General features: G+C 40.2%; 1 protein-coding gene across 1 annotated transcript; it reads right to left on the bottom strand.

Moving 5' to 3' along the window:
- Positions 1-273: 273 nt before the first annotated feature.
- On the bottom strand, positions 274-1,279 carry IFNK (interferon kappa; the record flags this gene model as incomplete). The annotated part of the gene is made up of 2 exons (XM_079548608.1): positions 274-339; positions 710-1,279. 2 exons carry the CDS (start codon positions 1,277-1,279, stop codon positions 274-276), a joined length of 636 nt encoding a protein of 211 aa, XP_079404734.1.
- Positions 1,280-25,723: the final 24,444 nt, after the last annotated feature.

Here is a 25,723-nt window from a genome sequence, read left to right as displayed (position 1 = left end):
TGGGAAATCAGATATCATTAGAAATCTGAAGCATATAAAAAAGCATTTTGAAAACCATACAGTATTGTAGTACATGAGGAGTGGTACCAAAGCCCAAAGGTTTTCAAGATATTTTGGGAAGCAGTTAAACTGATGAAGAAAATTATTTGAAACACTCCTTGGCTCTGCAATGAGAGGAGCAAAGGTGATAGAGGAGTGGAATAAACTTGTTTCCATCCACATCCATACAGTAAATGTTTTCTGATTAATCTTGTCTGTTTTGTAAATTAAGATCTATACTGCATCAGGACTCCAGGAGGATTTGTCTTCTTCATGCATGTCTGTATCTCGGTCTTCTTTCTGCATAAGTGAAATGATGCAAGGGTACAGTGTATCAGAACAGTGTCCTCATGTAAGAGCTTCAGGCTGTTAAGCAATAGGCGTATTCTGTGAAAAGACCAGAGAATACATTTATAGTGTAGAGGAGTATGTAGGAGCAGGATGACCCCCACATTTTGAAAAAGTTCATCTCCAACAGCAGCTGGTGATACCAACTGTCCTTTCACTGAAGTATTCTGTGTGCTTAACTCAGAGCACCAAATATCTTGTCTACAAGTCTGAAGTACCGAAAATCTGATCTGAAAATATTTCAAATGTAGAGATTTAAAACCTTCCAAGAAGGGAGAATTTACCAGTGCCTGACAAAGAACACAAATACAAAAGATTTTACCTTTTTTTGATGTGTGATTTTCATAAGGCTGTCAAAAATTATGAGGCATGATCTCAGTTCTGTTTGCACGGCGTCCCAGGAACAGTGGCTGTATTGCCTATCTTTAAGGAAGCTGGTGATTCTTTGGAAGTACTTCTTCATACTGAGGGTACTGCTCTTTAGCATCTGCATCTGAAAGCTGTTCCGTGCCCTTGGTCGTTCTTCCAACAAACAAATCTCTAATTCTTCAATTTGCTGATGAATTCCATTTTGAAATTTTTCAATATTGCTTGTATTCCAAACACCTTTGGGGTGATTTTTGCTAAATAGCTGAAAAGTCTGTTGGAGGAACTCATAGATGACCACTGTTGTATTCTTTTGTGTGATCTTCATGATCTCCCTGGGAAATCTGAAATCAGTTGTTTCATTGAGACACTGATGAGAAAAATATCCACCCATTTTGTGTAGGAGGTTCATGTTCTGGTGGTTCATTTTGATTCCTTGGTGAAAGCAAATGTGGTGTGAGATTTTGATATATAGTGCCAAAGTAATGCAAACTCGCAGTAAACTTCTCTGAACCAAGATGGTCATGGTGATGAATCTGTCAGTTCTATCCTTGTTGTGCTGGTCTGCAAGCCTGTAGTTTCTTCTTGTCTCTTCTGTATTCAGATGCTGCTCTTTTATTACTCTGATTTTCTTGCGTGACTTGTTAGGTATTAATTATTTTGTAAGAGCTGTGTTTTTATCAACAGTGATTCTTCCAGTTTATTGTTGGTTTCAATTTCTTTTAGTTGCAAAATATTGCTTATTTTTCCAATAACTTTATTAACTGAAAGAAGAGTAAGTGATTGGTCAGTGAACACAGGCAGATTAGCATCTGATAAGGACTTTCCATCTTATTTATACTTAAACAGGCAGCCTTGCTTTATGCTGAGAAGTTTTGCTTTTATGCTTAAGTTGGCAAAGAGTATGAAAAAAGAATTACATTTGTGGCTAACAGATATCCATCCTAAGCAAGATGTAATTTCATTTCATTGATTTTAAAAAGTGATGTCTTGTAGGACAAACTGTTTTGTTTGGGAAGTAGCTAATGTTTTATTAGCAGAAGAACCCTTTTGTTGACACAAGCACTGACTCACTAGGGTATTTGTTGCTATCACTATGTTGGAAAAAATATACACAGCTTTGAGGACAGATGCTTTTTTATCTATTATCTGTGATAATTTGCTGCTCAGAGAGGCTTCCTTGTACTGCCTAACCAGCTGATTGAACCTGGTTTTTGACAGCTGTCAACCATGCTGTAAAGTTACTGATGAGGGCTTGCTTACATCTAGGGTAAGACAGCTTCTGTTCTGAAGCCTCCTCCTGTGACGATAAGTAAGTCCAGGCTCCCTGAGAGTTTGTGTTGGTAGCAAAATGTCTTATTTTGGGGGCCACCATAGCCATTGTGATGCTGGAACATACATCCTAAAATCAGGGCAGTAATTCTGTGAATATTAAGTTTGTGGGCTAGCTGGTAGTAGAACTGCTAGTACTCAGGTTAACTAACATGTCCCAAACAATTTCACAGCCTGCAGTGATTATAAGACCAAGATTGTGCTGCATAAGCATTGCAGGTTGAAATACAAGTCCTTAGCTGATATGGCAGCTCCTGATTGTTCATTAGCAAATTGCTGTATTTCTATGGATTGTTGGCTTCTTCCACTGCGACTGTCAGCCCACTTAGCTGGCTCTGGTAACTGCAAAACAAAAAACTTTCTGGTAGAGTATCAGTTGGAGCCAGTGTTGGATTTTCAGATAAGAAAAAGTTATAAGGCAGTTAGTAGGCATACTTGCCTCTTGTGGGAATTTAAGGATTGCTAAATCTTCACGTAAGCTAAGTTATTTGGTGACTGAAGTGTACAGAGTTTACAGAGCCAGAGGATGTGTCCTCATGTAATTCATCATGCATAATTACAGGGTTATTTCAAAGAGAATATGGAAAAAGGTGAAGTTCAAGAATGCTTGATGTGAGCAGCAAAGGAATTCTGAGGAAATATTTTGCTAAAATTATCCTGTTAGTGCTTACAATGTGACAGACTGAGGGATTGCTATGGATAAGCAGTTTCTCTAGTGAGACACGTGATGGCTTCAGCAGTTATGCAGTAGAAACCTACTAACATGGTGATACTCCTGTTATTCTTCTTGTTTTGCTACTGCTGATAGTAATATTGTGATTTTTTTCATGAATTACTTACAGCTAGATGTCTTCAGAGAAGTTGATTTATGAATGAAACTGTAGGAAGTATTGATTTCTTGATTGAAATTCTGTACAGAGAATGGAGAAGTACATGGTAGGTTTAGTGCATGGATTTGCCACAGAAGTCCATCAGTGAGATCTTCCAATACTTTGTCTTACTCTGCTAAGGTGTTGTGTTTTTTTTTGTTTGCTTTTTAATTATTATTTTGCTCCTTTCTCTGTTTGTATGGCTTAGTACAAATATGTATGACTTCTAGACATGAGGGATCTAAACTTAGTTGGAGGCATTGCCTTCGTTGTGTATTTTTACATTTTCTTTAAGTCTGTGCCAATATCAGAATGGTTTAAGCTAAACTGTAATTAGCATGTGGTGTTAGGAAGATCAGCATATCAAACTGAAATGTATTGTCATAAAAGATTACTGAAACTTTTACAAGATGGTAACCGTGAGATTTCCTGAAATTACATCACTGAAGACTGCAGGACACAGTGGACACAGTAGTCACGAGACACAGTCTAACGCAGTATCAAATACATGTTTCTCTGGCTTTTTGATGTTGACTTGACTGGGCAAAGTTGTGAGCTGAATCTGACCTCAGTGCACTGCTGGAAGTGTGTAGGGAGAGTTCATTTAAGGTATAGTAATTGTGTACTTACAAGTCATTGTATGAGATTAAAGAAATAAATTGGATTCCGCTGTAACTTACCGCTATAGGAGTACATTAAGAATGTCTGTACAGTAGTACAGGAGAAATCACTCTGATGCAGTTTTAACGACTGGCCCTGGATTTGATAATTCAGTAAAGAATTACATGCCAGTTCATTTCACCTTCAGATGGTTTCACTGTCTGCATTAAAAATCTTAGGACAGAATTTCAGTTTGTTATGCGTATACGTGGCTCTGTTGCTCTAAATGGAACAACAGTGATAGGCGATGACCCATCCTTTCATCTTCAAAAGCAACACAGAAAAACAGCTTAATGTTTCAAGGCAGAGTTGGATCCAATCTGTTGCTGAACATTTTTTTTTTGTTTTTCTTTTTGCATTCTGTTTACACACTGTATAGAATAATCACATCCTCAGTCATCTGTCTGCCATCTTCTTGTCATTGTGACTTCATGGATGATCCATGACTTACTTGGCTGTTGTGAAAAGCATTTCAAGGGGAGATCTCTGCATTTGTTTCAGGGCTTCATGTTTTCCCAAGCATCGCATCCCATTCTTTCCTTCAAGCAGTTCTCTGGAGTTTGGTCAAAGGAACCGAAGTCTCTGGAAGAACTTGCTTTTTTCTAATGAGGAAATATTTTTGATGTTGTCAAAACCAAGATCATTCTGTTATAGAATCTGTAGGTTTGTGAGAGGTGTGGCTGTTCTTACAGTGGCTTAGTTGTGGTTCACCGATGGTCAAAGAACATTTGCACTGTGGATCTCATTTTGTGTCACAGGAGCTGAAGATGTGAAACTTTAGTAGCTAGATGGGAGCTGAAGCAACAGGTTTAGGAGAAGGAACTGGAGAGAACTGAGATCCCAGGTCTGAATTCACCTAGATAATGCTTAGGTTCAAATTGCCATTTAGTTCTCCTATATAGAGATAAAAGGAAAGGCTGCAGAAAAGCCAGTTCCAGGGCTGTCCTGCAGCGTCCTCAGCACTATAGGCTGGAACAAATCCTGTCAAAATGGAGCATTGCTGGAGTCTGCTGGCTGGAGATATAGGACACGTGGTGGAATGAAGAGGATAAGCACTTTGGGTTTGTGTGGGTTTTATTATGGGATGTTTAGGGGAGAAGCAGGAGGTAAGGAAAGGAATGGACCTAGGGGTTTTGTCTGAGGAGGAACAAACGTGAAGGTAGAGAAATGAGGGGATGAAAGGGGGCTGGTTGTCCAGGTGCCAGGAACCAGAGATAGCTAGGAGCCAGCAGTGCCTGAGCTTAGCTGCTGCGGGAATTCCCATTGTACGTGTGTTCTCCACTAGCAGATCTCTGTCCTGCTAGGCTACAGAGAACAGGATGAAACTCTTGGCATAAGTTGTGTTTGTGCAATTGCTCTGTGTGTCTGCTGGCAATTGATGTGGTCACATATATGTACCATATGTTCTACATGGTGTATGTACTGTATGTGTGTGCCTGCTGAGAATGCATGCTGCACCTAGCTGCTGGTTGAACCTGGAGGCTCAGAGCTGAGCAGCCTCACCTCTGCTAGGCTGCCAGATTCTGCCTATCCTAATAAATTATGGTCGTTTTCTCTCAGCCAGGGACCAGCAGGAAATTCAGACTCATCTAAGTGCTTATGAAGTACCCACCTCACCCTGTATGTAAGTTACTGGGGGCTGTAAAAGCAGAGGAATGCTTGCAGGGATAGAAAGAAGATTGATCTTTAGTGCCATGTCTGCCATTGAGAAAATAAAGAGGTCATAACCTACCAGAAAAGCAGAGGTGGAATGCCCTACAGAGGCTTTGTGGTTTTCTGAGGGAATTTCCATCTGGCTGCTCTGTCAAACTGGTTGTGTTAGATGTCTGTGATTCTGCTGTTCTCATCTGCTTGCAATCAGTTTTTATAAACAGTCTAACATGATTGTTCATCCATCTTGGCAACCAGTAGAATATCACTCTCAAAACTATTTCTGTGAAGATGAGAGTTATATAGTTCCTAATGCTTTCTCACTTGCAGTACTTAGTACCAGTCTTAATAAATTTGTATGTTTGTGTGGTGGAATGTTGCTGTAGTGGATGATAAACCAAGGTGCCTCACGAGTCCAGGGGATAAGGCTCACTTGGTGTTCCCATTTCTGGGAAGACTGCAAACATCACCGTGTATGGAGTCTGAGATGTGAAAAACCCTCGGGCCTGAATCACTGAATCCAATAGGGGTGATAGGAAAAGCTCTACCCAGCCAACTTGTTTACCCCCAGCTGCAGAGGAAATGTTTTGTGCTGCGTGTGTTTTTAGAGATCTTTGTCAGTTTAACTGCTCTGGGAAGTAAACTTGTAACGGGTTGCAGATGATATGGAGCTTAAGGTGATGTTTTACCACACGCAGGCAAACTGATGTAATAGTTGTCTTGTACCTAGAGGTGTAATCCTGTCTCTTCTGTTTGGCCTTAGGACTTTTTTAGCCCCCAAACAAATCTGTCTGAGAAGCCAAACCCTTTCCCTCTCCCTGTGGAGGAAAAAAAAAAAAAAAAATCTTGTTTTTGCCAATCAGAGAGGCTAATTAGAATAGAACTGGTGCAGGCACATAGGGAGGACTAGGAAAGCATGGCTGTTAGCAGAAGAACATGACCTGATTTCATCAGCTGGCACCCTTCAGGATATTGGAGAAGGTATGTTTGGGTTGGAAGATCTGATCTTGCTAATTTCCCATGGTAGCACCTCCAAGGGAAATGCTGCCTTTTCTTATCTTTTGGTTTGATGCTTGCAATTTCAACTGGATTCCTTTGCTTTCAGACCTTTTTAAAAAGAGATGTGAGACTAAGAGAATGGTGTCTTAAACTGAGGAGCCTGTGCTGCATAGAAGGCAACCTGGAGTTGTGTGACCTTGTGTCATCATGACATCCAAAATGTCCCAGTTTCCTGGGAGAGGGAAGCTTTAGCTATATTGTGAAATTTCACAGTTCTGTATTTCAAGTACTTGGGCCTGAAACTGGCTGCAGAATATAGGACATTTCAAAACTGTTTCAAATCAAACCAGTTAAAGAATGAGAACCTTACTAAGTGAAATCTGAGATTGTTAACTGTGATGTGTGCTTCTTCCTACAGGGTTGATACCAGATACACATCATTGTTGCATGTTAATCAGCCTCTGTGAGAACTGGAAGCTGCAGAGGCTACAAAGAGGCTGTAGAAGTAGACTATTTCTTGTCATTTATCTTGAGTGAAGGGTGACTGCTGTTCTGATGTAATAATTTCTTCATACTGCTGATGAATTATTTCAGCATGGCCGTTGGCTGGTGAGAAATGTCTTTAATGATGTGGCATGATTGTTGAAAGGCTGCTAGTGATGCAGAATTGCCCAGGCATGTTGAGGTGAAGACATAGCTATTTGTGCCAGGTGTATTTACAATTTTTAGAAATTTACTTCTTTAGCTACTGAAGGCAGTTCATGACCTTCTTTCATTCAGTTCCTCAACTCCTTTTAGTGTTCTGTGAAAGCATTCAGAAAGTAGGACAGAAAACCTACTTGAAGCTAATTTTCAATTCTGTATGTTTTCTGAATGAATTTTCTGAATGATCGATTAGGTTTTTCCTTAGCGAGTTCAGTGAGCTGGGTCTCTTCTCTGTCCAGTTGCTAATTTGGGTGAACTGTGGAGGGCTGTAATTATGTTGAGGTTTGAAAAGCTCTCTCAAATTTCATTGAAATTGGATGGTGATTGGGAAAGTTATTGAAGGGAGCATATAGGTAATTGAATTTTGGAGGCTCTTTTTCTAGGAGGTCAAGAAGTATAATTGAGGTATAATTCCACACTACACCTTAAAAGTTAATAACACACATGGATAACAAGCCTACAGAATTAAGCATTGTTGTAAAGTGTAGTAGCAGCGGATTTTCATGGGCACATGTCAAGTGAGGTTAGTATAGCATAGATGTTGACTTGATCAACAGGAGTAATAACCAGCCTTGCTCTTACTTTATTTTTCTTCTAACCAGGTGGGCAAGGTAAATGTTAACCTTCCAAATTTGCTCTGTTTTCCCTGTAGAGATGGTTGTACTATGAAAATGGTCATTACCAGCAGCTCTGATAACCTGCCTTGATAGTGATATTGGCTGAAGGACTGAATGTGAAACGGTCACAAAGACTGTTCTCTCTGTGTCTTATGAGTTGTCAAATAACAGCTGCTGTGGGCTGTGATCTCTCGAAGCCCAGCAGGATTCTGGATTGCTGAGGTTTCTACAGCAGGGCTGGTCCAAACTGAGAACAGCTCATGTTGCTACATGTAAGTATATCCACATCTCTCCCATCTGCCTTGTATGTAGAAATATTTGTGGTCCATCCATTCTCACACCTCATGCTGCATAAGAAATAGTCCAGACCTTCTAGAACTATTATTATTATTCCTCAGGAAATCCGATGGCTTTCGTTTAAACTGCTGATGTTTTCTTCACTCCAGAGTGGAGAACTATTGGTACTTGGTGTTTTGCTACTTCGGATTTTGTTCAAGACTATCTGTAACAGAGTTAGGTGGATTTTCCAGCCTTTTTCAATTTTGCTCATTAGGAGATTGTTTGGTGTATACAAGAGGGGAATGCTACTGAAATTAGTGGCTGGGCCATATGCATTTAACATTAACAGTGCAGTTAGTAAGCAGTCTAGGCTTTTGGCAACAATGCATGTTCTGAAATGGCTCAGCACACAACAGGCAAGTGAGCAGGCTAGCACATGACAGGTCAGCCTATTGGATGGCATTCAGGACAGGATTTTTGATGTGCCAAAAGTGTAAGCGAGTTCACTGTAAATCTTATTTCAAAGGATGCAGGAAAGACAGCTCTAAAGTCCTTGACAGAATAAAAAGCAGTAGATGGCTGAGTTTCCACCTGGATACCTGCACGTTTAGCAAGCAGAGGTACTATGGCAAACTGCCACAACAGGCTGTGGTGCTATCAACTAATGCCAGTTGCATAGCAATTGGCACTGACCATACATGGTATACTACTCTGGCCTTGGTTTTCTAACCTTTTTGCTGTGTTAAGAAATGATCAAGTCTAGAAGAGGTAGTACTCCAGAATGTAGTACCTGTCTGCATAGATCCTGTTGAAAAAATTGTGAAATCCTTCTGCAGAAATTTGTTAGCTTTTGCAACCATTCATGAACTGTCTGAACGACTGCTTGAAATACTGATACTCACTGAAGATCATTATGAAGAAGAAATAAGACATTATCTTTCATAGCAGGCCTGGAAATATGCCTGTATGACACATGTAAGAGTATGATTATAGAAGAGAAATTTTTTAAGCAGTGACCTGGTGGTCACCCCTTGTGAACCATGATTCTGTTTTGGATTATCTGTGTGGATGCCATCTGCATTGGAATGGACATTGAATGTTGCAAGCAGAAGGCTGCTGAAAAGCTGCAATTGTTTCTACTGGTGAGATTAGCAAGTTTTTGGAGAGGTTGATGACTTCTTGGAGGGACTAAAACTGGGTTCTGTGAATGAAATTCCTGTTAGCCCAGCACTCCTTTTGGCTAGGACTAACCTGACCTGGAAACCCAGTGAGTTGCATTCCTTCCTAAATCTTCTTTTTTAACAGACTTTAAATTCCACTGATGCTTCTGTAGAGATTTATAATAGAAATTTAGTACTAGTACTAGTCAGGGGAGAATTTAAACAGAGAGAGAGATAATGTTATTTTACTATGGGATTAAAAATGCAAACCGTATTTCAAGGACCAGAAGATTTTAGTTATGAGTGTTGCCCTGTTCTGATTTTTATGCATCAGGATTTATCTCCCTTGCAGCATCCTTGTATTGAATGGGTGAAGTTCCAGGTCCCAAACCACAAGGTGGTTCCAGGGGAATCCTTGTAATTCACCACTGTGATGGCAGTTCTGATTACCTCTGATGATACCTCATGTTAACACAATAAACTACAAGTGTTCTGTAAGCATCTACACAACAGTAGTATCTTTCCTTACACCATAGTAATTTAAAGATAAGAGAGGAGAATTACCTTTGTCCAGTAGATATGGTTGAGAAAGTAAGAGATTCTGGTACAGAAGAACAGGAGTCCGTAGTGCACTCCTTTGTGGTGCTGCCATTGATTAAGGTGTGAAAACAATTCTGATTGATGCTGTTCTGTGGTGCCCATCTTTCTGTTCATAACTCAGACAGTAGAAGAAGAGGTGAAATGGAATGTAACTGATTTTGTGAAGTAGACGTTTTGGCCTTTTTAACATCTGTCTGAGCTCAGAGCAGTCTTTAGCTTCTACTGTTTGCAGTATTCCTCAAGACAGCTGAAGTATTTTCATAACAAGAGCAAGGTAGGTGCTAATTGCATGGTGGGTTGACCCTGAAGTAAACACAGTAGCTACAGTTTACACTACAGATAGGTCATTTGCTTGTGTAGCGTCTGTGTGGATCTTTGTTTCCCTCCCAGATCACTATTCAGAGTGCAGCTGAATTTGGAGGACAAATTTTGCGAGAGGACAGCTCAACCAGTGAGTTGTTTGCAGGGAGAGAGCAGTCTGTTTTTACCTCTTCTCTCCTTTACTGACTTCTTACTCCACTGAGTGTGCCAGAAACGCCCTTCTTTTTGACCAGCATTTTGTTGCCATGCAACCAGGACAGCTGTGAGCTGGTCTGACCAGTCTGACCATTGCAGCTGGTTCCAAGTCCTTCACTTGTAAGCGGAGTTGAGCCCTCCTCTCCCTGTGTCAGAGGACAGCAAGCACTTGCAGGACTCTAGTTTCATTTTCTGTCTTGGTGAGGTCACAAAGAAAAGTAACTTTTGGGGAAACCTATATCAAATTTCTGTGGTACTGAAAGAGGTAAAGTTTTCCTCCCATCCTTTCCTATTTGATGTTAAAGAATATTCTGCTAAGCAGAGAGATAATGCTACTGCAGTATTACTTTTTTTTTTTTTTTTCATATGCATCTCATCTTCTTGTTTTGGGCTTCCTGTACTTTATAGAGATGTTATTTCAGTCCATTCATTAACTTGGTGAGAGCTCTTTTTGAAGTTCATTTGAAGTGCTCCACAGGAAGGGTGTTGACAGTTGTGGTTAGCTGCCAAGCAAATAATAATTACATGATGCACCTGTCCTCTCCCAGCTTTGGGTAAGTAGAGAGAGGAACTCCCATCACTGCGTGCTCAGCGCTGCACCGCTTTATTCTGCATAGAATTTGGGTGGAAGAACTAATTTTGCACCCCTGTAAAGAGAGTTGGGATGGGATATGTGCATAGGCCTTTGGGTTTTGAACAGGGAGTATCAAAGGTAAGAATATAATTTCCGATAAGGAATATCTTGATAAGTAATACATATTATTGTAATGTATATCTTTGTAAATAACAGTAAGTGGTTTTCATCATGGGGTCATGAACAATGTAGGTTCCTGAACTAAATTATTTTTCTCTTATTTTTGTTGTGATTGTAAGCTTCAGATATGACATTATCAAGTAGAGAGCTAATTTCTTTGTTCAGTGGAGTAATTCAGCTTGAAAGAGATGTGTTTTCTTCTTCTTTTTTTTTTTTTTTTAACCTGATCCAGAGAAACACTGTACAAGAAAACAATTCACTGTGGTAGAATACAAAACTAACATCAATTGGAGAACCATCTAGATAAGTTCAAATGTGTAGAGAGGCCTTTACTCTAGGTGCCTTTGGATGAGTGAGTAGTCTTGTTATGTTCTGTCAGTCACGGCTAATGGAGAGAGGTGTGTGCTGGGTTGGAAGGAGGCACAGATAAGGGAGAGAAGATGCTGAAACTATAGTCCATGCCTCTTCTAGTTTAATGACATTGAGACTTTAAGAGAAGTGCAATTTCATAGCAAGTTAGAGGCAAAACTTCCTGAAGGATAAGAAAATGACAAGTTTGTACTACACATTTTTCTTTCAAGTACAAACTTACTGCATTTTCAGTGTGATTTGGCTAGATCCAGAGGGCTCCGTTATTATCCAATAGAAAATGAGACTTAACACTTTTTCATTAAACAGGTTGGAACCAAGTTAAATAGAGGTGTCAAAGTCTGCTTCAAGAACGTGTTTGGATTCTGCTTTATGAGCAGATGGCTACCCTGTGAATGAGGCAGCTATGGTCTTGTACTTCGGACTGCTGTTGGCCTGCAGTGTGACCTTGGGCTATTTGTTTACTGATTCTCATGGCTCTTTTCTTTCATCTACTGCTCTCAAAGTCCTTGAAACAGGCTTCACAAAGGACTCTGGAATTGGTTGTGATAAGAATTTTGTGGTTACATCTCACATCAGAGCTTACCTTAAACAAACAACTGGTTACTACATATTAGATTAGTTGAAGTTCTTTAAGACAGTGTTTTCTGATGCCTTGTAAAATGATGTGTGCTTACAAAAGTCTGTTTTTATGCACTGGTGGATAGGTAGCTGTCCTTGGAGCAGGATTACCCACTGTGTTTTCATGTATTCAAATGCAGATTGTTGCAGTTTCTACAGGTGTACTATTGAAGGCCATCTGAAAACCAGGAATTTTATACTAACATAAATTTATAATTTATTTTCTTTGTGGTTATTGTGAACTTACAAGAAGTATCAAACACAACTTCACTCCATTAATGGCTTTTCTTGCAGTATAAGAAGGGGAGGACTCCTCTTGGGGTCATAGAGTTCATTTTGCTTGCAGGTGTAGGCTTCTAATCTACTGGCCTTTTTTAGTGCTTGGTGCTAGCATTTTACTGGTTTCTGCAGTGTAATGAGATGTGGCTGATTACAGTTGTGAGCCTCCAGTGGATATAGGATAAAGAGGTTCTAAAGCATGTAAAATACTGTTGGAATTCAACTGTAAACCCTGAAGGAAACTCTTCATTTGACATGAACTTTAGGAGACCTTCTCTTGGAATGTAACAAAAAATAAATAAATAAAAGAGAAATAGAAATAGAACTCCTTGGGCTGAAAAGATTCCTATTGAAATCTTCTCTGTAGTGATGGAGGATGACTAATAGAAAGAACTGCTAAAAAATATGACTGATCTCCATTGTGCACAGCACAGTTTAATTTGCTTTTTGTCCTAATGGCAGAGAAATTTGCAAGAATAAATCCTCACATGCAAAATCCTTGGGAATTTTGCATTCCTTCGGGAGTGTGTATCTAGGCAGCTTTTTTCTCTTTCTTTCTAAGGGTTTTGGAGGAAGCACAGCTTTACTTCTGTTTTTTCCATTAGTCAGTCATAAGTTCTTCAGTGCACCGCTTTACAAAATACATTAATCCAAATGCAAGTGCCAGCTCATCTTTTTTAATGCAGAAGTACAAATAATGTTACTAAAGGCTCAGCTGTTATTGGTAAAAAACTGGTGCATGAACAAGGAGGTGCTTGTGTAAGCTGCTCTGTGCACTCAGACACCTGGGTTTGCTGCAGAACTGCTTTCCAAAGTTCTCAGAGCTACTTTCCATTGTGGCAGCCTGTGTAATCCACATGCAGTGGTGAATGAGGGTACCTGGAAAAGAGAACATCTATTCATGAGGTAGCAGGATTATCTTCTGCATCACTCTGTAAGCTGCCATGGCTACAAAACTAACCCCATTATATAAAGAAAGAGAGCCGTGCCAGTCACAACCAATACAGCTTATGTTTTCCTGAGTCAGGTGTTAGCTGTTCTCTTCTAGGAAATGAATTGGATTAAACGATGATCATAGCTCGAGGTCTTCTAATAGAGAGTAGGTCTCTAATGGGCTCGTTTATGTTATAGTGGAAGGCTTCTCGCAGTAATAGGGAATGCACGTGGACAGTGGATTAGGCTCTGGCAGTCTGAGTTCAGCTGACAATAGCTTTTTAAGGACATGTCCTAATCTTCACAGAAACCCATTTATTACAGTCAAAAACAGGTAGCTGGAAGGAAACTGGATTTATAGGGGGGAATGGAAGTATGTGGGAAAACACTTGTGAGTAGCAGCCATTTGCCTTAGGTAGCTAAGATCAAAAATAGCTACATGAGATTCACCACAGAGGAGGAAAGGAATATACACCGTTGTCTTATGTTTTCAGGGTGGACAAATGGTTCAGTGATGCTGAAAATGATGCTTAAAAGTCGCTACTTTGTTCTTATCAGCAAGTTCACTATGAAATTTGAGGTGTTAAACCTTTGCCAAAGTTGCTTCAGGGAAGTCTGCGAAGATTTTCTTCTTGAAGTGTTAGTGGTTAACTTGTTTCCACTTCTGAGCACTTAGATTTAGGTCTGGAAAGAGTAACCTTAAGTTTCTTTGCAGTTTGCCTGACGATCCCCTGTCTGCCTGTTCCTGGGTTAGATTCAGTCGTGCCTGGTTTTCTTTTCTTTTTCTTTATCTGTAGATTGCCATATGAGAACTTGTGGTGATTGCAAATTGGTAGGTAGCACAGCTCCATCATGCTGCTCACTCAATCCCCTATCAGAAGAGAGTAAGAAAATACAATAAAAGGCAGCAGGCTGGAGCTGCTCAGCCCTGGTACAGGGCAGAGCTGGGCTCTGCTCACAGAGGCCTCCCCTCTGCAGCCCCCACTACCAAAAGCTTATGCACAAACCCATTATGGAATGGGAATCTTGTGTCTCATAGTCTGTTACAGCAGTATCATCTGCTTTGGGAGGCACTTCTTCACTGTTTGTATTGAAAATGGGCGGATAAACATTACTCATTCATTTTCTTAAAGAGCTAACAGTAATTGTTCATTTCTAAAAATACCTTGTCTCAGAGAATAACACAATATGTAGGTATATAAATGTAACTTTATATTATTTATAAGTGTCATTCTGCTTGACTTAAGAAAGGGAATGGGCAGAAGGATGAGGGTGTGAAGGGAGGAAAAGATGGAATCTGCAGCTTCCAGTTCACTCTGTAAGACTTACACATCTGAGCTGATTGGAATGGGATACCTTTACTATCAAGGGAAGCAGGTGAACAGTTTTTGGTTTGATGCATCTGTTGGAGTTTAGTTGTCCAGTGTGAAATAAGTTTTGTAAGCAGTAGTTTTGCACTATTAACTGTGATGGAAGTTTAGACGAGAACCAATGTGTCTTATGTCTATGCCAGAAATACCTGCATTTGAGCAGGTGAATCCCATGCTGTGAGTGGAAACTGCCACCAATTTGTGACTTCCCACTTCCATACAATGCATTCCAGAAGAAATAAATTTCTTGACTTCATGCACTTTGCAATGGCATGTGTATTCTGAAAGTTAAAGCCTTTTGTCATGGCAGTGGCAGCTGTCCCCTTTTGGGCTACTTTATCCAAGCTGGGCTCACCAATGTTCTTCACAGAGGGGATGCTGATGAGGCTAAGGGTGCTGCTGGAACAGCCTGCTTAGCAGAAGTATTCCCAAGCTGCAGTGCTGCAAGGAAGGTGGTGTAGCTCCATTTTGGGCTGGGATGTTAGCAATATAGCCACCATGGTTCCTGGTGCTGGGTCTACAGCAGTGAAGTATTGACATAAGCAGGGCATAGCAGATTAGGCTGTGCTCTTCTCTCTGGATGATACTGTGATGTCTTTGTAAATAGTACAGTCTGAATTTATTCAGTCCTAATCACTGTCACAGTGTAGTCAGGTTTTAGGCAGTTGAAAGGCATAGGCTTATAGAATCAGAATCACACACTGACAGAGTGACCTGGGTTGGAAGGGACCTCAAGGATCATGAATCTCCAACCCCCCTGCCACATGCAGGGCCACCAACCTCCCCATTTAACACTAGACCAGGCTGCCCAGGGCCCCATCCAACCTGGCCTTGGACACCTCCAGGAATGGGGCATCCACAGCCTCTCTGGGCAGCCTATGCCAGCACCTCATTACTCTCATAGGAAAGAACTTCCCCCTGACATCCAACCTAAACCTTCCCTCCCTCAACTTAAAACCATTTCCCCTTGTCCTGCAGTTATCAGCCCTTTCAAAGAGTTGACTCCCCTCCTGTTAGTAAGCTCCCTTTAGGTACTGAAAGGCTGCAATGAGGTCATCCTGCAGCCTCCTTTTCTCCAGGCTGAACAAGCCCAGCTCCCTCAGCCCGTCTTCATATGGGAGGTGCTGCAGCACCCTGATCATTTTCATGGCTCTCCTCTGGACCCTCTCCAACAGCTCTCTGTATTTCTTGTATTGGGGAACCTAGACCTGGACACAGTGCTCCAGATGGGGCCTCCCAAGAGCAGAGTAGAGGGGGACAATCACCTCCCTGTCCCTATTGGATAGCTGCTAATATATAACTGAGAATTGCTTGAGTTGCTTATCAGGGATTTTTATTCATATCCTTATTTAGTGTATGTGATTGTTTGTTGTGCCATGTAATCTGATGTTTGGTCCAGAAAGGTGGAATTGCTGAGTTGTTACAATTAGGTTTCTGAGGCTGGGCCTTTAGTTGCCCTTAATATAGGCCTGTGCTCAGTAATGCATTAAATTAAGCGGATGGGTACTCTATTATCTCTATTATTGTCTTGTTCACATTGTTCCATCATTTGTAAATTCCATGGCTCAATTATATCCTGGTCACTGTGTTTACATTATTGCAGTAATACTGTGAGACATTAGTACTAAATTCAACACCATTTATGCTGTTCATAGTGATAGAATGTAAGTGTCTTTTAGATAGGTTGGTCTTGTTTCCCTAGTTAAGCTAATGAAAGCAAAAATATAATGGTCTGGTGTACCTTATCTGTTGCAAAAACTGTTTTTCAAGCACTTTTAGAACACTGAAGTTCCCAAAAATTATGTCCAAATGCACTGGAAGGGAATAAAAAAACAATCCAGATCCATTGCAAGTGTATTTTTTGCCATGGTTTCTCATGTTGTCTCAGACTGCTCTCTTTTGCCCTTTATGTTGGGTAGAAAGAAAGTGAAACTATTATTAGTGTCCAGTTTAATGCAGTTTGTGGAAAGGAGTAATTTCAAGTATGTTTCTTAAATGTTAAATCCTCATGAAGAATAGGCTCAGAAAACACTGCCAGTAGGAGATCCCTAACACGGCATTGTATTTTGTGAAAGGTATACAGCATTTTGAAGGCACATTCTCCCCATAGTAGAAATAGTAAAAAGTGACTGTTACCACTTATCTTTTACAGGACTGTCATCTTAGCATTCCTCTGGAATAATGTATTGCACTGCTGGCAGGAATTCATGTCTGTAAACATCAGTGAATGCGTGAGTATGACAGCAAAGAAGGCCTGATTCTCAGTCTGCAAAAACTGGCATAGAAGCTGGATGTGAAATTCAGACTTGAGTGGAAATGTGTTTCCTCACAGAATGGTTGCTGCTTTACTGAAAGTAAGGTGTTAATTTGGTTGTGAGATAAATATGAGCCTTTCCAGGACAGTTTTGTGCTATTCTGCACTACTTTTTGCATCCATCCTAGGGAAGCAATGCATGCTTCAGTTCTTATGCTCTGCTTACAGCAAAAATAGCTTATGTGAAGATGAGTCTGTTTACTGGAGGTTTAATCCTGAAGATCTTCCACACATGTGCTGGTGTTTCAGCTCAAGGCAGAGTATGGTGACAGTAGGAGCTGTTTTGGTTTCTCCAAACAAACAGTGTCTCCACTGTGTTCTCCACAGATGTCCCCTTTTCGTGGTTCATCCCATTGTCCCTTCACACTTGCCTGTGGAGATTCTCACCAAGTTTGGCCAAGCAGTGCAGCTGCCCAGGCTCTCTGCACCCTTGGAACCTCTCCCAGCTGGGGATGCTGGTGTGGTACTGTGCCATCTGACTGTGTTTATCTGATCATGCTTTTGAAACAGAAGCTTTCTCAAGTCCTAAGCTGACAAGAAGTATAATGCTTGATGTAATGTTTCCTGCATTTTTTTTTTTTTGCCTGAAGCTGTTCCATAACATATGTTTGATGCTGGAAGGAACTCTACAATTAATCCCTGTCCCAATGATAGAGGAATGTGGCAGATCAGAAGCGAGTATATAAGGTTATCCCCTACCTTTTAGCATCCATGTGATGAAATCTCTTTTGTGTGAGGTGAAGTTCAGGTGTGGAGTATGCCATTTCACAGTCTGGATACAGTATCTCTGCAGGGCAATGAAATATAAGTCAGGTTATCCAGAGAGTGTTGTCAACAAGCAAAAGTTTTATGTGTCCAGCCTTCCACAGGTGACAACTGTTATGTGAAGTTCTGTGAGGTATTGTTTCATTTGTCTTAAATGCATTGGATAGCTAGCTGCATAATAGAAATCATGAGTTCTGTTACGCCTCCAGAGATGTCTCTTGTGAGAAGCTTGTGGTTACATCAAGTGTGCAAGTTTTAATGAAAATCTATAGAACATAAAGGGAACCTGTTTACATCTCTGTAGCTCAGAGCAGCTGCATATTACATTACATCTGCAATTCTGTAGATGTTATCTGCTTCAATAAATTACACTGGATTTTTAATATTAGAGATTGCAAGGGCTTTCACAATGTATTCTCATAATTTATCAAAATGCTTATGATAAGGTAATCCTCATGCCTTTAAAGAGGTCATGATGGGCATCTTAGAGTTACCTGTCATCTTGTGTTGTAATATACCAGTATGGCCATTTTATTGTTGTGAGCTTGATTTTAACTCTGTGTAATCCAGTGATCAAAAATATATTTGAATTTGAATGTATGTTTTGCAAATTAGCTACTTTTTAGTTTTCAGAATATTTCAGTTTTGCATGTTGTTTTGGCTCTATTTCTTTCTTTCACTAAGTACTGGAGAATATACTGGGGTTTTTACTGGGTTTTTGATTGATTTACTGGAGAATAGATGGGGTTTGTATTTGTTCTAGAAAAGAAGTTGGATTTGAAAGAAACTGAAGACTGATGATGCATACCATAATTTGGAAAATCCTTGTTTCCTGGCAGAGGCAGATTATTCCATTTTAATTATAACCAATGTACTCAAAACTTAGGTTTTCTCCTTTTGTCATGTTTCTTTATAGTGGCCACGTTCTCTACATTTATGTATTACTTATACCACACTTTTCATGCCATCCTCAGTGTGTTTGCTAAAGAATGAATCACAGAGTAGTGTCTCATCAGTCTGGCTCTAACATAAATGGAGTTCATCTGGTTTGTTTAGAACAAACATGTGAAGGATTGGGTGACATATTCTAATCATTCAGGCTGTAGAATTTGTGGTGTGTTATCCTATTTTTAAAACAGGAAGTGTGAAAGAAGAGTGCTTCTTTAATTGTATGTCCTCCCACATACAAGCAATAAGGTAATACTTAAACCTGTCTGAAGGTGATGTTACCAAAAGCAGTCGCTGTAGGTACTGATGGTACACACTTTCTTCATATATCTGCCCGATTGTTTTCTGTAGTCTAGAAGCTTAGTAGGGACAAAGAAGGATGTAACCAGCAGCCTTTGTTTTCATGCCTCCTGTCAGCCTTCTCAATTGCTTTTTAGCTGATACCTGAGCCAAAGCGTGTGCTTTTCTTATAGTACTGAATATGACTGCAAGAAACACTTAGTAAAGGAGTGGAGAAGGAAAGAAGGAAAAAAATGCACAAGGAGAATGAAATGAATACTTTGGAACGAAGAGAGGAACAGAAGAGGAAGAAATTCATAACACAGAAAACAAAAGAGAGGAAAGCATTTCTGAATATTTGCTCGTTTTCACAACATTGCTGAAATGTGTGTTTTCAGACTGTGCAGCAGCATGAGAGAAGCTGTCTGTTAACTACTAAGTCAGTGTCATTGCAGCATCTGCAGATAGGCTCCCAGTGGTTTTCCTCTTGATAATTTTTAGGTATTATCAGTGGTTCCTGAAGAAATATCTGTAGCCTAGATATTAAGTCTTACTGGAGTCTCAGCAGTAGTCTCCAGGATACTAGCTCTCTAAAAAAACAAGGTTTGCTCAGAATTTGGTTGTGTAGCTTGCCATCCTGAATTCTCACACATTTTACCAAGGGCAGCTTGGGCTTCTGTTCCAGCTGTGGTACGTCAAGGGTTCAGCCTTGGTCAGACACTTGGTTGGCATACTGTTCAGAGAGCAGAGATATTATTATTGCAGATTACTCTTGGGATCTGTGGTGATTACTGTCTTAAAAATCATGGTGGCATCTTCCTACCTAATAGCAGATACTGTGTGTGATACAGCTGGGTTTACTCAAATAATTTGTGATGGGATCTAAACCATAATGTATGGAATGTGTGGATGGCAAGAGATGTGACTGAAATGGGATGAAGAATAGCAAGGTAGCAATCCAGTTTCCTAACCATTTATATATGTAGCAACCATAATGACGAAAGCAGGGCAGTCAGTCTAAGGTTGTTTTGGCTTACTGCCAATTTAGAAATAAATTATTGGTACTAAAATTTCTGTGAACGTAAGCAGTATTCACAGGAATGCTAAAGACACTGTAAAATCTTAATGAATCAATTAAAATGTTAAATATAATAAAGCCACATAACTAGCTAAATAACTACTGGTAAAAGATTTCAGTACCATTATCTTCTGGGTGTTGCAGGATGTGTGTGTATGGCAGGAAGTGGATGAAAGAGGGAAATGCAGAACCTGGACATGGGCACATTCAGCAATGCAGCAGAGTTTATACTGCGGTGTGAGCCAGGATGTGACAATGAGGTCATGGTCTGGATGAACAGATGAAAAGCATGCTGCTGTTTCAAGTGCTTCCTATCTGGAAGACTGTACTAAAGCGACGGGAGGGCTGTGGTGGAGTAGAAACCTCAGATACTAATCAGCCTTTAAAGACCAGGCACTGAATCATCTTTCAGAAGAATTTTCTCTGGTGCTGTTTTTCTTCAGTTAATTGCATTTAACTTGGACGTACAACTTAAGTTTTATATAATGTTCTCCAAATTATTTGCAAAAATTTTATCTGCAATCTTCCCAAGATGTTGGCAGGGAATACTTCTAAATTAGTTTTCCAGCTGCTGAATATCAGTGGATAATGAAGTGCCTTATATCCAGATTGGAAGTCAGCTGTTAACAGAATAAAGCAGATATATGATTAGAGCTGGCTTTTTAGTATTTTTCGTATTTTGGTGCTCTGATCTCACAGGGACTGTTTTTGTTTTTTTTTCTCTGCAGAGATCTGCTGAGATTGTGTTGATGTAATTACTTTGCACCAGCCTCTGACATCTTAAGGGTTATACAGATTCATACAACCAAGTTGAAAAGGAACCTAAATGGTCGTCTAATCTAACTACTACAGTAAAAAGGGTTATCTACAGCTCAGAGTGCTGTCCAGGCTGAGCTTGAATGTCTCCGTGTGTGTGAATCCTATGAAATCTTGTTTAGAAGGAATGAAACTGCTACAGGTGTGTGTGTTGTACGTATACGCTCACTGCTTTACTAGAGGTGGTGTGAATTCCTCCACTACTATGACCACCGTAACCATTCATTGGTTTGGATGTATGTTTGGCAGGACAGCATATCCTGTAATATAGGATCCCTAGCATCTATTTTCTCTTAGACATTTAAGTGGCACTTTTCCTTTACAGCAGCTCCTTCTGAGCTCATAAAGCTCCATTTGCTTTATGTTAGAAAGGCATCTTAAAGTTCTGTGGGTTAAGAAACGTGACCACAGAACCTCCCTACAAAAATTTTAGAATTATACCAGCAAATCAATGTTCCTAATGATGTTGCTGTGATTGGGGCCCAAGACAGATGGAGACTTGCTTTTGAATGACAGCGTGTACTGCTTATAAATGTACACGTGAAGCTTTTTTCTTGGTCAGAAATTTTGTGGAAAGTACTGAAATTATGGTGTGGGAAACATGCCACATAAAGTAGATCTGTAGGATGAATCTTAGATGCCTTGACATCTCCCACTTTAAAACTGAGCCAGCTTTATAGTGAATTTTTAATCACATCAGCAATTGGTTTTTAGTTAGAGATAAACTAAGCTTTGCCAAGCTGCGGGGAAGGACTGCCATTCAGACCAGGGTCCTTCAAGCACTGTCTTCCCGTGACCACTGGCTGTGCTTTCCCTGCTTGCTGTCTGCTCTGGTCACAGAGCATAGTGAATAATTGATTATTTTGTTTCAGGGTAACTGCTTGTTTTAATGGTCAGAAAAGAATCCATCTTAACGCTCCCCTGCTGATCACTTTTACTTGCTATTAAGTAAATCATTTTTGTTCCCTTCCTTCTGTAGTGTAAAGTGATGAGATTGGCTTGAGAAGACAAATCTTATAGTGAAGAAAGTTTCCTTCCTAATATACTTGTGGAGGGCCTAATCCTATGGGTCTCAGAGTGAGTGCTTTTGTGGTTGTAAAAGGCCAACAAAAACACTTTCTGTCTTTCTAGGATGTGCTTAGTATGTCTCAAACACTTGCAGTGCAAGGCCATTGCTGTGATAGCCAGTCAAAGACTGTTATCAGCAGATACGATATCCTCTCCTCCCAACACAGTAGACTTGCTTTACTGACAGATTTTTGTCTACGAACTTGGTTTTGACAAACTTGTTATAGTGAACTCGCTTGTTTACAGGCTTGAGACAGTGCATCTGTAAGCCTCACAGGCTAAAACGGATGCCTGAAAAGGACCCTGAGTCATTGTCATCATCTTCATCATCTTGGTGGTCACTGTTGCCATTTGCTGGTTTGAGACTATGACTTCTGCATGAGTGCACTAACACCCCTACCCCTTCTCCAGTGCTGCAGGCTGAGAGTAGAACTCCTCAAAACAGATGTCCAAAACAGTCTGGTGATCAATCTTTTTTCCTGTCTTGTTTTTCTGACGCTTTTTTTTCCTCTGTTTTCTTCAGTTTTCCCTTTTTGTTCTTTTTCTTTGTAAAATTATTAAGTAATTACAAGACATATTTTGGCTTCTGAAAAGCTGTATCTCCTGTACAGTTGCTAAGTTGCAAAGTTGTGAATTAGTTGTGAGTCCTATTTTGGTTCCTGAAAGTCTCTAAGGACTGTAAAGAATGATTAAATACTGTGCTTCTGCATATTCTGTTTAACATGGGGGATAATTAAAAATCCGCACAAACCTGCTTTCCGGATCAGCTGGTGAGTGGAAGTTTTGTTTGCTGTGTTGAGTGGCTTTTTGAGAACAATACAGATTGAGCAGTATGTAGTGGCAGAGAAGAGGCTTTGAAATCTTAAACTGTTTAGTTTGCTGGAAAATTGCACTGTAAACTCCTTGGGTGTGTGTGGAGAAGAGTGCAATTCCATAGCTGTTCCTACAACCTACTCCTAGTGCAGGGTTCCTCTGGTGTTACTGTTCTGTTGTTTTGTCTCATAGTTCTTGGAGTTTGGTTTTTGCTACTAAACTGTATTGAAGGATATTTTTTCTGTCTGCATGAACAGTCTGTGATTATCAGCTGTATTCTTGTAAACTGGAGAGGAGCAAGCTGTCCTTAGGAGAGGTGATTGTTATCACAGTGTTCTTTCCAATAGCATGTGTTGTTTAGATCATGTCTCTGAGTTCGTTTACTTACTTGTATTTCTGATCTCATAGGTGGTAAAGAAAGCACATTTTGTTTTGTTTGTTTTGTTTTTTGGTACAAGTTACAAGCTGCTTATTTAGAGCTTTGTAGTGTGGATGAGTACTTCACCCCAGGTATTCTGTTTCTAGTCTGGTTTATGGGAATGCGTATGTTTAACAGATCCAGCGTTTCCTCCCCTGCACAAAATAGTAGGTCATTTTGACCAGATGATAAGGTCAAACATGGTAAAATTACAGGGTGGTAGTCAGAACTGTTCTCTGGACAGAAATCTCTTCAGCCTTCAAGCCAATTTAGTCCTACAAGTTCAGAACAACTCATAAATCAGCACTGACTGATCTATTTCTTTGAATTTTGGAGGTAGAGGACACACAACCAGACTTTTACAACTACAAAGGCTATGCCTTGTGACTGAGTGTGTTGAAATGCAGTATGTTTTGCCAAGTCACAGAACCACCAGGCCCTTAGCCTACAAAATCATCCTTGGTCTGATCTGTGAAACCTTCTGCATTTTTCAAAAGACACAAGTAGGAATGCTCTCTCTGGTCTGAAAATGTCCATAATTAACTGTAGTTGCTGCCACTCACTATTTGTTGCATATACATTGGGAACTTTGATGGAAGCTAAGATTTCTACTGAAGATTTCTTTAGCTCTTTAAATGTTCTTTACTGATCTTAAGATCACTTAGCTTTTCTAGTACTCATTCGGAATTGTGGGTTCAAGTGAACTGATTCAGGACAAAACTTTAGATTTGTGGCATGAATATATTTGTAGTTACTATATCCCCCTTTTTTTTTTTCTTTTAATATTCCTTCATTTGTGAAAAAGTATGCATTTTGTCTTGTTCACCACTGCTTTGTAAAGACAAACAAATCCTAATCCCCATGGTTAGTAGTGGAATTACCTTCACTGTCTTCCGGCTGTAGGGCCCATAACAGTCCCACTCAGATATGAGTCACCAGAGGTCAAATCGAGGGGCTACCTGGGTCAGGCATAACCTCAACTGCTACATGATTTTGGGTTGATCTTGTCTCTCAGTAACATTGAGCTAAGGGTAATTCTTTGTAATGCAAAATCACTATGCCATGTTGAGAACTGTTTGTAATGAAGGGTGCAGAACACCACCTGATGATGCTGTAGACTCCCTGCAGGTCTTTTGCTCTGAATCCTGGAGCTACTTAGAACTGAGGCTCTCTGTCACCAACCTGCTTCTCCTCTTTTCTCCCTGGGACAACCAGCTTGAGATTTGGCAGCAGAAGCCAGATTTAGACTAACCTTTCTATATCTGGTTTTCTGAGTAGATGTGGTTTTCTGAGCAGTCTTAGTTATTTATGTTTGCCAGCATAGTGTGTGTAGCATGACTGCCTTTGTAGCTCTGTTTCTTGATGTAAAAATGAGTAGTTTGAATCAAAATGATACTGTATGATGGAATGTATGATTTAGATGTTCTTGAACACATATGTGGTTTCCTAAAACTAAGGCTTAGTCTAAAAATTGAAGACCTTGGCCACTGTTTGCAGGGTAGGGAACTTGAAGTTTCAGAGGATAAAATGCTGACTTTTAGCAAAAGAGCTACTGTACTGCTGTGTACAGAGACCTGCCCTCCAGTGAGTCTGTACACGTAGAAGAGTAAGGCCCTGAGTTTAGATCTGAGACCACTGGAGCAATTTTGTGTACGTATGTTTTGTTATTTCTTACCACTCACGAGACCTGTCATGGTCATTCTAAAAACAGACTTCCTAGGATTCATGTTAAATCTCAGCTTTTGGATTTTGTCCTTGAGAATTGTGTGAATGTTCTTGGTGTGTGAGGGTGAGAAGGAAACTGGATTTTAGTGCCATCTACTCAGTTATTCCAGCACTTTTGAAAGCCAGAATGCAGACTGAGGAGCGAGTTAAGCTGAATAGAACAAAGAGATTTATGAACTGTAACCACAATTTAACTCATTCTTACTCTCTTTTCAAAGGAGTGTATTCAGAGGATAAAAGTAAAATTTTACTTCTATTGAGGGTAGAAATTAAATGAACTGGAAGAGAAAAATGCGTGTTAGGGAGAATCATTGTGTAGTTTAGTTTGTATCCCTGTTTTCTGTAAGCTGTTAGAATTTACTCCATTTAACCATCCTGTTCATATTTTTAAAAGAATGAATGATAATAACAGTTCTCTGTCACAATAATTTCAGTGAGAACACCATCCACAGAGATGGCAGGATTTTGGACAAAGCAGGGTTTTTGAGCTGGTTTTCTTGCTACTCCTACCGGAGTGTAGGTCAGCCCAGTCATGCAGTCCACCAGTGTGGTGTTTGCAAGAGCAGTGATCGCAAGACCAGCTGGCCAAGCTATGCACATGCATTTGTAAAGGCTTTTTTAATTAATGGTGGGAAGAAGTAGCAGATCACAAGGAATTGACAACTGAAAGCAAAAGCTGTTGGTGTATTTAGAAAGAGCGTGGCTTTGTGGCTGTGCTTGTAAGCATGCTAGCTACAGCTCAGACCAGTTGGAGTTTGTGAACCAAGAGGAGAACTATAAGAGCTGGGTAGCCAAAAAAAAAAAACCACGCAACAACCATCATTCAAAGGCATTGTCAGTACTGAACATACTTCACTGCATGATCCTGTCACTCTGTCAGAATTCAACCTCAGTAGATGCATGAGCCAAAGGGAGTTCCCAACCTGCTTTAAGGACTTGGAAGGTCTGAAATAATGGCAAACACTGTGATTCAGTGACTGTGGCTAGAAAGGCACTCCTCCATGTTTCACCCATCCTATCCTTTGCCCTCCAC

Source organism: Tetrao urogallus (assembly GCF_951394365.1).
Source record: "Tetrao urogallus genome assembly, chromosome: Z".
Taxonomy (NCBI): domain Eukaryota; kingdom Metazoa; phylum Chordata; class Aves; order Galliformes; family Phasianidae; genus Tetrao; species Tetrao urogallus.
The sequence above is the reverse complement of the archived record's forward strand: the minus strand, read 5'-3'. Positions and strand labels throughout refer to the sequence as shown.